Below are 14,490 nucleotides of genomic sequence, written 5' to 3' on the forward strand. Positions count from 1 at the left end.
TGCACCCCAGGCTTCTATGCATTTTACTTTATGATTGTGTTTCAGGCTGAGCAGGACAACGGCCACCGCCTTCCGGCATATGCCGACCTGGTCGTGGAAATCCTGGATGAAAACAACCAGGCGCCATATTTCCAGTTTGTCACCTACCAGGGCTACGTGAGCGAGTCGTCCCCAGTGGGCACAACTATTTCGGCTAGCGTCAACCTTTCCACGCCTCTTGCGATCGTGGCATTGGATAACGACGTGGAGGAGGTATGAAGGATAGCGTTTAGCATCAGATTTAGGGCTGCAACGATGAAGCAACATTGTTGACAAAATCTATGATGAAAATATTTGACAAAGAATTATATTGTCCTCAAACACGATTGTCCAACATACTTAGACATCTTTAAATGAATATGATTGATTCCTGGTTACAGTCGCGCATGTGCAATAGCATCTCTGTCTCGAGAACAAAGGTAAACATACAGAAATGCCGGCTTCGACATCAACAACTACCAAAACTTCTAAAGTTTTTGCCAATTTTAGTCTGAATCTAGGCAATAAAAAGATTACTTGCGAAGTTTGCAAAGCAGACCTTGCGTATCATGCAGAGACATTTTAAAAGCATGTCGGACAGTTGGTCGAAACAGGCTCTCGTTCAGATTTACAGTGCATCCGGAAAGTATTCACAGCGCTTCACTTTTTCCACCTTTTGTTATGTTACAGCCTCATTCCAAATTGTATTAATTTAATCTCTTATCTCAAAATTCTACACAAAATACTCCATTATGACAATGTGAAAAAGTTGTTTTTTTAACTTTTTGGGAATTTATTAAAAATAGAAAACTAAGAAATCACATTTACATAAGTATTCACAGCGTTTGCCATGAAGCTCAAAATTGAGCTCAGGTGCATCTTTTTTCCACTGATCATCCTTGAGATCTTTCTACAGCTTAATTGGAGTCCACCTGCAGCAAATTCAGTCGATTAGGCATGATTTGGAAAGCCACACACCTGTCTATATAAGGTCCCACAGTTGAGTGTGCATGTCAGAGCACAAACACCAAGCATGAAGACTAAAGAACTGTCTGTAGACCTGCGAGACATGATTGTCTTGTGGCACACATCTGGGGAAGGATACAGAAAAAAATCTGCTGCTTTGAAGGTCCCAATGAGCACAGTGGCCTTCATTATTCGTAAATGGAAGACATTTGGAACCACCAGGACTCTTCCTAGAGCTGGCCGGCCTTCTAAACTGAGCGATCGGGGAAGAAGGGCCTTAGTCAGGGAGGTGACCAAGAACCCGATGGTCACTCTGTCAGAGCTCCAGCGTTCCTCTGTGGAGAGAGGAGAGCCTTCCAGAATGACAACCATCTCTGCGGCAATCCACCAATCAGGCCTGTATGGTAGAGTGGCCAGACGAAAGCCACTTCTTAGTAAAAGGAACATGGAAGCCTGTCTGGAATTTGCCAAAAGCACCTGAATGACTCTCAGACCATGAGAAACAAAATCCTCTGGTCTGATGAGACAAAGATTGAACTCTTTGGTGTGAATGCCAGGCGCCATGTTTGGAGGAAACCAGGTACCGCTCCGCTCATCACCAGGCCAATACCATCCCTACAGTGAAGCATGGTGGTGGCAGCATCATTCTGTGGGGATGTTTTTCAGCAGCAGGAACTGGCAGACTAGTCAGGATAGGAGGAAAAATGAATGCAGCAATATATAGAGATATCCTGGATGAAAACCTGCTCCAGAGCGCTCTTGACCTCGGCTGGGGCGAAGGTTCATTTTTCAGCAGGACAACGACCCAAAGCACACAGCCAAGATCTCAAAAGATTGGCTTCAGAACCACTCCGTGAATGTCCTGGAGTGGCCCAGCCTGAGTCCAGACTTGAATCCGATCGAACATCTCTGGAGAGATCTGAAAATGGCTGTGCACAAACGTCTCCCATCCAACCTGATTGAGCTTGAGACTTATTGCAAAGAAGAATGGGCAAAACTGCCTAAAGATAGGTGTGCTAAACTTGTGGGATCATATTCAAAAAGACTTGAGGCTGTATTTGCAGCCAAAGGTGGATCAACAAAGTATTAGGCAAAGGCTGTGAATACTTATGTAAATGTGATGTCTTAGTTTTCTATTTTTAGTAAATTCAAAAAAAGTAAAAAAAAACGTTTTCACATTGTCATAATGGAGCATTTTGTGTAGAATGAGGCTGTAACATAACACAATGTGGAAAAAGTGAAGCGCTGTGAATACTTTCCGGATGCACTGTCGGTAACGTTCGAGCGGATATTGGTTTTGATTTCATGATTTCCCATTTGATATGCGACTACAGAGATCCCCTCAGTTTTCACGGTTAATGGGGACCAGAACCACCTGCGAGAAGTGAAAAATCAGCAAAATATAGTCACACCTTCATTAAAGCCTCCGAAAGGGTTAAACTTACCTCAGCATGACAGCATTACTCAGAATCTACAACCACATCAACATAACACAATAGATCTTCAAATAATAACATACAAAGCATAATTGCACTCTAGTAATTGGTATTACTGTTATTATCCAAAAGTAAAACAATATTGGAGGTCCTCAAATTGAGCCACATCTCTGCGATGATAAAAATTAAACCATCCCAAATGTAGTACTTTACCACTTTGTCGCAACAGGTCATTCATTTAATGGCTAATGGACCTGGCGATGGAAAGATACAGCGTACGCAGCTCTAACTAAGGGGCCGGTCACACAGCCGTTTGCGGCTGAATCACGGCCAGAAATTTCTGCCTGTGAGGCGGACGCTATTGGACGCTTTGAGATCGCCATACAGACGAGATACAGCAGTGCTTTACACGCGGTCGGAAATTCACACGCGGTTGGCCGCGCGAAAAAGTTTTTCGCTGCTCAAAACTTTAGACCCTGTGTTAACCGCGGGCGGCACACAAGGTAATGACGCGGAAATGACGCGGAACGACGTGCTCTGGCCGCGGCCAGGGCGTGGTTACACATGGGTAGGACGGGAAATTTCAGCGGGTAATCGTGGGTGGAGCATGGTAATAGCATGTTCTGCGCCTGTATTGCGGTGTTATTACGTGAAATTAGCGTGTTACGCGTGTGACGGTCAAACGCCTTTCTCCGCGTATATACAGCGCGATTTTCCGAGCACACGTCAGTTGTGCTCGAGACGTCAAGTGGTGGACATGGATCTCCGTCACCGTAGTGACCTCGTCTTAATCCATTTTTATTTCTTGACATTTCTTTTCATTTCATAACAAGATAATAAAATAAAAATGTCTGCGTAGGAGTCGGATTTGGGCACAACACCGGCTCGGGAGCTTTTATACCCGTGGTCCACACGAAAAACGACGCGGAAATGACGCGATGAGTAAGCGGAACAGTCGCCGGCGTCTGTTTTGCGGGCATACCACCGATGAACAGCGGGTTGGCCAATTTTGCGCATTTTCCATCGCGGGCAACCACGGGCAAAAAAACCCCGCAAAATTTTAGCCGTGATTCAGCCGCAAACGGCTGTGTGACCGGCCCCCTAGCAGAGTTGTCAGCGTAGCAGATAACAATAGGCTGGACCTGCAGCCAAGCTATTGCTTTTCCTTCCGACGCAGCCTCAGTCGATTCCTGTAAGCGATAGCAATCCACATAGCACTGCTGGCATTTCTTCGCAATCTAATTTATTAATTTAGTTTCAATGTAATGAGCCGCTAAATGCTAGCAGTTTCTAGCTTTTATGTGTCTTATGCTTCCCAGTTTGTCTACAGAAGCAGAGCATGCCCGCTGTTTGATTGACACCATACACACTATTTGTTTCATTCACTGTTCTACTGCTTTTAACTAGCCTGCTCTTGGTGTACAGGGGCAATACATGAAGATTTGATTTTAATTTACTATTTATTGGCCTGTACCTAAAAAAGGACAGAGGTTTATATATGGATTTATGTCTGTACTGATCAAGCACTGCACCTGATTAGTTTTAGATTTGTATACGAATCTGCAGTACATTAAATTAAAGTATTTATATCTAATTGTTTCCATTTTCTCGTGTTTTTTATAATTTTTCAAATTATTAAATCAATATAGTGCTAAATTAAAAAAGAAATCGGATTATTAGACTAGTTCGAATATCTAAATAATAATAATAGATTATTAGAATAGTCTGAGACAAGTTGGCTATTAAAATTATCATTAGTTTGCAGCCCTCAACAGAATCTGAGCTTTTTTTTAATATTTTATGCCAGAAAATACTGATCTATATTTATCCTCTGTTTGTGAGTCATTTCCTTTTGGTTGTCATTGTAGCTGGCTCCTGGTGATATACCTGTAGGTAAAACAGATGCTTTTGAAGCTCTGATACAAACACACACACATAAAATATGTGGTGGGGATGTCCTGAGAGTTGATCATTATTCAAATCAAGCATATTGGGATGACGACTTCAATTCCAAATTATTGTCTGTATAACAAAGCATCAAATCCCTAATTGCCACTTGAAACATTTCATACAACCTTCTAATGGTGGTCTATGAAATCGACATATTACCGCAATTTATGCTATATTAGCTTGGATCTTATTAATACATGCTAATTTAGCCAATTTTGAGACTAGGCTATAATTCATTTGCAACTTAATGACACCGATATTGGTATTGTAATCTGCGATCCCACTCAGGACATCCTTCGACCCCGTGTGCAGGAAAAAACGAATGTCTATCGGATATCATTAAGATGATGGAGTTGCCTGGATTCCACTTTTTAGAGTACACCTGTACATGTTAATGACAAAATATGATGCCGGTTTGAGCCGGATGGGATTACTATGACTACCGGTATTTGTAATACTTCTACTACTGCCACTACCACATCAATATTTTATTATATCACTGTATTTAAAAGGGAAAGTGAGTCACATTATTAAACCGATTAATTTTATGATTGATTAATCTGTTGATCATTTTTTGATGAATCAGATCAACTAAGATATTTCAATTTTTTAAGGTAAACCAGAAAAAGAATTTAATAAAACATTACATAATTGGAAATAAATGATGAAAAATGTGAATTAGTTACTGGTTTGCCCTGTAAAGTAAGGGTGTCGAACGTGGGACCCCCCTAAGACCACCCGAGTAGCCTGTGGACTGCTTCTGAAAATATATCATGGATAATTTTGATTTTCTTGAAAATTCTAACTAACCTGATATTAAGTGGTTGACTGATCTTTTTTTAACCTGTAATAATTACAACCCGGTAATAAGATAACAGCATAGTAAAAACATATTATTTAGATAGATAGATAGATAGATAGATACTTTATTCATCCCCTAAGGGAAATTCACATTTAAGAAGGGCGCTTCATGCCAGTAAGTGACAAAAGGTAGCTCTCAGCTTTAAAAAAAAAGGATTGTGTCCCTTTCTGTCAAGTGTCTGAAAATATGAAAAAATGTTCATCGATATTGCCCAAAAGCAAAGCCCGGAGTGCACGCTCGTCCAAAATATGTATTTTAAAGGGATCCCCAAAACCGTTGGCTGACCAATACTAAGGAGTTTTGAAAAAAGAAAATTTTAAATTACTTAAATGTGACTAATATTTTTTGGTACCAACATCAGCAGTGTTTGGTTTTAAATTAACGCAAATATAATTGGCATTCTATTTTGATTGATTAATTCTAATCTCATCGTACATTTATTTTTAAAAGATCTAAATGATTCAGCAATTATAAAAAAAATATTGTCAGTCAATTTGATAACTAATTAGTTGTTGATTAATTGATTAGTCATTGCAACTTCATATATTAAATATGTTCTCTGTAAATCTAAATAAGGCACAAACATGGTCTCCCTATTGTTACATTGTGAAAGTGTACCTTGAAATATGAAAGGCAATTGTTCAGTGCTGAGAGAAGATAAGAATATTTCATTGAGTGTTCTGTGTGTTCAAGTGTTTTGCTGTGCTGCTGTATACTTCGTTTGCATTTAGATTCCTGCTGTGTGTCATTACTTCTCGGGAAGGGAGTTTCTTGCATGCCTTGGTTAACATAGTGGGGCTCGTGAGATGTTTTAACTGAACACTTTTATAACCTTCCCAACGAGAAATTTACAGTCCCCTGTTTTTATTTTATTTTTCCCTCACGGTTTCAAGGAGAAAATATAAAGAATATACACACAGAGAGTAATCGATAATCCTATCCTTTGTGATGTTTACCAAAGCAGACGCCAATCGAATGCGCCGACAACGGCGGCAGCAGACGGGCAAAGAAAAATAAGTTGTCCAATTTTGTCTGAGCTTTTGTTCATCAATGTGGTGCGTCTTACTTTTCTTTTTGGAAAGGGAAACTTTGAGAAGAAATCAGTCCTGTATTGATTGTGAAGTTAAAACACATTGATCCGTCTGTTCTTGCTCTGAGGATCAGACTTGCTTTACCCAGCCTTGGAAAGGGACACATCCCTGTCCTCATGGTAACGTGATTATGGCCGTGTTCCGCATCTCCATTGCCTATAGACCAAAGACCCCATGTTGAGGATAACCCAGGATGACCACACTGCTGTCTTCGGCCTGACCTCCACCGGCATAACCCGATACCTGAGACTTCTGAAACCCGTGGACAGGGAGAAGCAGATGACCTACACCTTCACGGTATGTTCTGTTTTTTCCGTTGCTCCTTTCACCTGCCAGGTTCTTCTGTTTGTTTTTTCTGCATCAAAGGTTAGAGTAAATGAAAAGTTGAGGGTTAGGAATGTCTTGTGGAATGTGACTGTCGTTAGGCATGGAGAGCATTATATGTTCTCGTAAATGTAAGAGCTGTGTCTAGGACTGCACAAACAGACACAGTTGGCAGTCAACCCATTGTTTAACACCACCCACATAATATCTGAACTTGGTGATATACTATAGCAGGGGTGTCAAATGGACAGAGGGCCAAATTAAAAAAAAGGCTGAAAGGCGAGGGCCTGAGTGATTTTTTTGAGAAAATGATGCATGAAGTGAACATCATGAAAATTATATTCCAACAGGATGTGATGAATAAAACATTATTACTTATTGCTCTGTTAGTAACCTTGAATAGACATATTCCCTTGATATAAAAATCCACACAATTAATATTAAATGGAATCGGCCGATTTGCACCATCAGTAGCAAATGATGGAAAAATGTATCTTAAATAGAAAACACAATATTATAAATATCAATCATTGAAACTGATTTTTTCAAAATAAAATTAGAATGAAATACAATAAAGTAATAAGTAGTAGTAAAAAGAATCCATGAACTGAAAACACGTTGTTCAAGGAGAATGCATAATTTCTGGTGCAGAAAATCTTCTTGTTATATGTGTATTATAGAAATGTCATATTTGAACATTTAGGTTCTTAATACAAGTACCAAAGCCAAGCCATTTGGCTTCCCTACACAGAATGCTAACTGACTGCATTAGGTTCACCAGTGATCTGCAAATGAGGCACATTCTAGTGTAAACAATTTAGTAATGACCCTTTGCATGCTAATATGAAGAAAATAATGTTTGCTGGAAGACAAATCAATGTGCATCTATATTGTAATGTCTGTACTTTCTGCTCTTTTACACTGTTGCTTTCCTATGTTTTGAGCTGTAAGAAATGTCCTGGGACTTGAAGTGTAACATGTACATTTGAAATTAGGGATGGGCCTTTACCAGGTATCGATACAGATACCAGCATTTTCAATGTGCGATGATAACTGATACCAGCAGGATTCTAGTAGTCATGCACCCCTTCAATTGTAAATGTAATTATTCTGTTGGGATTAAAAGTAATTTATTTAAATATATCTTATCTTTTAACCGAATCTTTATTTCAAACATGATAAAAAAATATGAGCAAAAAACAAAAACTGAAAAAACACAATAAATAAAAACAAAAACAAATTTCACGTAACATGTCCGAAAAAGAGTAGGAATAAATACATACTTATTCAATCTTACCCGCCATTCCTTAAAAATATCTTATAGATAGATCTCTTGTGTATTTACATGTAACAATCACCTCGTGAATCAACATATTTACATTGGTTCTGTGAATGCACAGTCACTTCATAATCATTATTGTCATTACCATCATTGATATCTCCATAGTTTTATAGTATGTAATATAATGACAGTATCTATTATAATAACAATAATTCTTATTGCTGCTCATAGTGACAACTCACTGTTTTGTGTAGTGTGTTGTCTAGCACACAAGACGTGGGAGCTTGCGCCAAATGCCTCGAACATCAAGATCCTACTTGTCTGCCCTAACCATGAGTTGTGCGGGACTCATCTGTTTTGTATTCTTTGTGTTTTTGCAGACAGGAGGGAATTGTATGTACTTATGGTATTGGTATGGTGCATCAGTATCAACGACCAGTCATTGGGTATCATATTGGTCTAAAAAAAGTGGTGTTGAACATCCCTTTTTGAAATAAAAAGAGAACAGTTTAACATGCGTGTGTTTCATAAATCATAACATTGTATTACATTACTAATGATGTTATTTGTACACACACTTGGTAGCCTTTTTTTTGTAAGTTTAAAAAAACCATGATTAAAAAGGATTTTATGTGTTTAGCGTATTTATCAAAAGAACAATCTATAATCAAAACGTCTCAACACGTTAAATACGCTGTGTTTGTGTGTGCAAGGATCAAGAGGGCATCACTCTACACCTGCAATCATCTTTTTGGGAGGTTATTATCTAATACATAAGTTGTACAAAAAACTACACCATTAATGTTATTTACATAATCACATTATGTTGGTATGAAAAAAGATAATTAGTAGTGCAATAATGTTCAGAAAAACAAACTAGTTCCAAATGTTGTTTTTTTTTATTCTTTAAAATTTTGTGTCACACAAATGCTTTTCCCCCCAATGATTATTTGGGATATCAATACTTAATTAAACTTTTATTTCCAAGTTTAACTGTTGTACATTAAACTGCCCCACTCTTGGGTTTTCCTACGCTTCATTTTTTAGGCAACACTGTATTCTAGGCAATACAATTAAAAAGTAAAATGTCTTTAATGCTGCCCTTAAGCCACGCACTCATTTTAACGTGCAATTGCAGCTAGCCTGCAGATTTTTTCATCTATTTGGACTTGGCTTTAAAAAGATACGTTCCAAGTTGACTTTTTGACTTAAAAAGAATCTGATCAGTGGATTTTACAAGGCTTTAAATGAAGGAAACAGCCCAAACTGTAATGGTTCTGTTTATATGAAGTTTTGTCTCATCAACTAAAGGTAAAACTAGGTGTAGAACACCTCCGAACAGTTCAAAATTGATATTACAATTTTATTATATTGCTCAGCTCAATGCATTTTACAGATGCTCTGCTAAATCCTGATAATCAGTATGAAAACATGAAAAAAAACACAAAACAAAATATATTTAGTTCCATTTATAATTTATCCTGCAGGTGAAGCCTTGTACAATAAAGAGAAGAGAGAGAGAGAGAGAGAGAGAGAGAGAGAGAGAGAGAGAGAGAGAGAGAGAGAGAGTATTAATTGTGTGGATTTTTATATCAAGAGAGTACTTGCAACATGAATGGTGTTTGTCTTAACCTCCTTTAAAGAAATTGCTGAAAAACATCTGAGACGTTTTCAGCATATATCCATAATTTCGTCTTGCAAGGATGCAGCATATCGACCATCCCTGCTTGTTTCCCCTCACAGATGGTGGCATCCGACAACGTCCAACAGAGCGGCCCCGTAACTGTTAACATCTTGGTTATTGATGCTAACGACAACACGCCCACGTTTGCTCAGGTGTCCTACAACGTGGACCTGTTCACCGACATGCAACCTGGGGAGACAGTGCTGCAGGTAAACAAAAAAAATCTAAATATCTCAACGCTCGTCTAGTTCTCTCGCCAACTCGTCAACGTTGAGAAAAAGCTTTCTTGCAAATACGTCCAATCTTCTATTTACTGTATAGGACTTGTTCATGGGTATTTTTGTGAGACGAAGCAGTTTTACAGTGATCACCAAATACGGTATTTTCCAAAGTACAAGGTGCACCCAAAAAAAAAAAAAATGTTCGGAAATTTGAATGTGCGCTTTTTAACCTGGTGCGTCTCATTTGCAGGCATAATAAAAATGCGTTACCATATTCATGCAATTATTGATCAGTCTATATAGTTTATCGCTGACAACAATTGTTGCCTTATAATCCGGAGGGAGAGATACGGTACTTAAGCAACAGTGATAGTAAGTGCATATTCCTACTGAACTGCACATAATTTGTTCTGCCCTTTAGCTGTCCTTTGGTTTGAAGTGAAGGAGCCCCCCTCAGCCCCATTCAGCGTGGTTGTCTCGCAGCATGCATCCTTTCTGGATCATTGAAAACCAATATAAAAAGTAGTGTCTTTACACACTCCAGTTGAAATATATATAAAAAAAACAAAAAATCAATGGGTCATGGGGTTTGTCTCTCTTGGGCCGTTTATTAATATACTACATAGACTAGGATATTACCATACGTCGACAATTGTTTACCACTAACAATGCTGTGGGCAAGTGAGTTATATTTACAGCTGCATCGGTCAAGAAGTAAAATTGAGCCAATTATTTATTCCAAGCTGGACAACTTTATGCTGGACACAAGGCCAGTAGCGGCAAAACTACACTTATTGGTCAAAAGTCATTCTCCTTCTGTGGTTGATTTCCTCTGCCAATATATGGTCATCACTGTTGGCCTGGCCAACATAAATATTTTAGGCTCAAGCTGATTCCCAAAACAGCTTGGAAAAAATATATAAATCCATTTAAAAGCAAAAGTCATACTTTGGGATATATGGCTCACTTGAACAGAAATGCAGGGGTGTCAAACATATTGCCCACCAGCTGAAGTAGGCTCGCAATAGTCTTTAAACTAGCCTGTGGGGCGATGCCGAGAGAAGCAGAAGAGAAAAATGAACAAACAATGACCTACAGTTTTAAATATGCCCATTGGATGAGGAAAACCCCATCCCAATGATGTTTAGCTGAAATAGAAGTCACGGATGTCTTCATGTGTAAACTACTCTTTTTATCCCAAGTAATTGGAAATCGTTGGTTAGCCCGTAAATTAAAAACATAAAGAAATAGCACCTGGGTGTTTTTGTTAAAAAAAAAGTGTTAGCTCTTTTCTTAAATATATATGAAATCTAAAAGTGAAGTGCCCAAATTCGGATAAACATTTTCATGAAAAAAAGCAGAAAATACTTTAAAATCAATAATTAATATATGTTGTTTGCACTTACACTAGTATTTGTGTGTAATTTGTATCATTTTCCAGTTAGCATAACTTTTCCCGAGTTAGATAGAAAGTTGTGGGAATTAATTAAATTGTTTTGCTTTTTCAAACAAATGCAAAATTTATAAATATTACAAGAGATTCAATTTTAGTGGGATGAAAACTCATTTTATATATTTTATTATCGGATCTCACATCCCTGAATCATCTTTCTAATTCAATTGTGAGCCTTCAAAAGATACCGAATCCTACAGCTAAGACACACTTTTTTGTCACAGACCAGAAACGGACACAGAACTCAAAAGCGCACGTTTCTCAGTTTTTATTTGAAAAGAGAGGGAGAGTAAGGCTTGCTTGCTTGATCCGAGGACTGACGGACAACAGGAGCGAGCGAGGCGGGAGTGACACTTCCGTGTCGGACGGAGACAGGTGGGAATAGTGAGTCGTTGGCTGGGGCTGGAGATCAAAGGCGATGTTGTGTTTGTAAGCAGGGTCGTAGGCAGAAGGCAGGCAGATAACAGGGCAAAACGGGTCAAGTAACAGGAGGCAGGCAGAACGGGCGTAATCAGGTCCAAAAACAGGTCAATAGCGAATATCAGGCAGGAAAAGGCTTAGCACAAACGGAGTCGGACGAGAAATCTCACTGAGCGGAATGAGACAGTTCGCAACGATCTGACATTCACCAAGAGGAAGCCGGGGGTTTAAAAATGGGAGTTTCCACCAATCAGCTCCCCGGGCTGTTGGCGCCAATCAAGCCGCCGCAGGTGCTCCAAATTGGCAATCACGACACTTTTTATGCTATAAATTGTTCGAGTCTGACCCCTGTGATGGTGTTTTTTTCTACCGTTATACACCCCTGAGTTAAAGTTAAAAAAATGTGTCACATGCCAAAAACGGAGACAGAAGCCAATAGCGTTTGTTTTTACCGTAAATTCCGGACTATAGAGCGCACCTGATTATAAGCCGCACCCACCAAATTCTAAGAGGACAACCGCTTTTGTACATACACAAGCCGCGCCTATGTATAGGCCGCATATGTCCATAATAACAAATGTAACACAAACCCAAAATTGACCCAAATCCAACTTTAGGGACCTCAATTGAAACTCATAGTTCTTCATTATAGAACACAATCCACAAAGCCCCGGAAAATGATACTGATACTTAACATTTGTTGCAGACCTGCAGAGTCCGGGTTCCGTTGAAAGTAATCCAAGGGAAAAAAAAATGTATATTTCCAAAGGTAAGGGTGGGAAGAATATATATCCACTATTGTCTGCTGCGTCCACAAACACTCACCTTTACCGGTCCCCACTTCCCATCAGCCCGGTTTTTTTTCGCCCCTTCTTCTCGCCTACATTACAAAACTATACAGTTGCAAATACATATTATGCATGGTTACAGATATTTACAAAGAAAGACGGTACACCGAGAGAGTTTTCAAAGATTTAATAATAATAATATGACTTTCATCCAAAACCGTGCCTTTGAAAGGTAGCAACACGCAACTAGGAACACACTCGCAACGCAGTACGCGGGTCTGTTTAAAATAAACTTACCGTACTTGTAAAATTCACGGTAAACCGTTCTCATCGTTCTCCTTATAGCTGACGCCATCAATGTCGTCTTCCTCAGTATCGGAAAGAAACTTTGCCATACAGAGAATTCGTACGCAAGCTAAGAAGTTGCAGTCTTCCTTTGCGCATATATTTCACCTGTCTAAATCTCACCTTTTGTACTCGAGCGCCGCTGGCGGCCGTTAGGAAAATTGCTTAAATTGGCCGCATCACTGAATAAGCCGCAGGGCTGAACTTTTGGGAAAAAAGTAACGGCTTATAGTCCGTAATTTACGGTACTCAGTTTTATTGAGAAAGAGAGCAGTGCTTACTTCCACGATCCGATGATCGTCGGACACGGGTAGCTGATGGCAGAAACGCGGAAGTGGCACTTCCGTGTCGAGCAAGGATAGTCGTGGGCGGCAGGAAAGCTGGTCGATAGCCGGGACGGGGGAGCAAGGGCGGTAACGTGTCCAGAAGAAAGGTCAGCAACAGGTATCAGGCAGGAAACAGGGCAAAACAGGTCGATGGCCGGTACAGAAGAGGAGGCCAGAAATGGGTCCAGAAACAGGTCGGCAACAGGTATCAGGCAGGAAAAAACAGGGCAGGAGATTGTCGTTAGGTACAGAGCTTGCCTAACTGAAAGCGTAGGTTCGCAGGACGGTCTGACGCGGGTAACAGGGAGCCGGGGGATTTAAAAAGAGTCAGGGAGCCAATCAGCGACCAGGGCTGTTGGCGTTAACAGGGCAGCCGCAGGTGCCCCGAATCAATAATCATGACAAAATGTAAACGACTCATATTGTCCCACATAAAAGGCTAATAGAACCTTGTCTTATATTGGCTGATTCTTTTTTTAAAAAGTATTTGTTGATTGATATAGAATAATAACATAGAAAGGACATCAATTGAACAAAAATATGAGAAAAAAAATCAATGAATGCATCAATCAAACAATCTCTAAATGAGTCTAAATAAATAATCTCATAAACAGAGGAACCTGACAAATAAACGAATGAACACCTAAAAAGACGATTTAATCAATCTCCACTACCCTGAGTTATCTCACAAGACAATGATTGATATTAAAAAAAAAAAGCTCAAAGCCGGCTGGTTACCCCCATAAGGAGAAATGAAAAAAAAAATGTTATTGAAACATTATCACTCGTGATATAATTTTCAGGAACAATGGTTTTGAAACCCTTGGGCACAACATATTGGCATACCAACATATAAAGCTGGCAATGTATTTGGACAAAACAACTGCCACCACTTAAAATAAAACCAACAATGACAGAGCAAAACAAATAAAAAATAAAGCGCTTTACCGCCTGCTCAGCACAATAGGATTTATTTTTGTAATGTTTTATCTTACTCTGATTATGAGGGTGGATTAGGGACGTTATCCCTTCTGATTTCATCAGAGCTGGCTTTGAATTTTGTCATTTTGTCGCAGCTCTGCCCAAACACGCCTCTACCAATTAATAGCAAGCGGGTATTCCGGCACGCAGATGTGCATTTTGAAAATGTAAATCCATTATTCCCTTTCACTTGTATGCACTCATGCAGGATATTCTATTTTGTTTCATTTTCTCTTCCCATGTTGTGCCGCGGCACTCGTTTGTATTTCTGTCCAACCGGGAAAGGTCGAGTTTAATCTGTCTTAAAACAAAATGTCCGTTTGGCCTCTGCGGAATGAGGCCA

The 14,490-nt window shown here is 39.4% G+C and overlaps 1 protein-coding gene across 1 annotated transcript in view; it reads left to right on the forward strand.

Moving 5' to 3' along the window:
* LOC148353674 (protocadherin-15-like) overlaps positions 1–14,490 on the forward strand; it is a 350,912-nt gene that overhangs the window by 149,904 nt on the left and 186,518 nt on the right. The window contains exons 12-14 of the mRNA XM_088350828.1: positions 46–252; positions 6,486–6,620; positions 9,673–9,822. Coding sequence (XP_088206954.1) covers positions 46–252; positions 6,486–6,620; positions 9,673–9,822 — 492 coding nt within the window. The remainder of the gene's footprint in view (positions 1–45; positions 253–6,485; positions 6,621–9,672; positions 9,823–14,490) is intronic.

This window comes from Urocampus carinirostris, chromosome 13, assembly GCF_059441175.1.
Source record: "Urocampus carinirostris isolate Australia breed hairy pipefish chromosome 13, RoL_Ucar_1.0, whole genome shotgun sequence".
NCBI lineage: Eukaryota > Metazoa > Chordata > Actinopteri > Syngnathiformes > Syngnathidae > Urocampus > Urocampus carinirostris.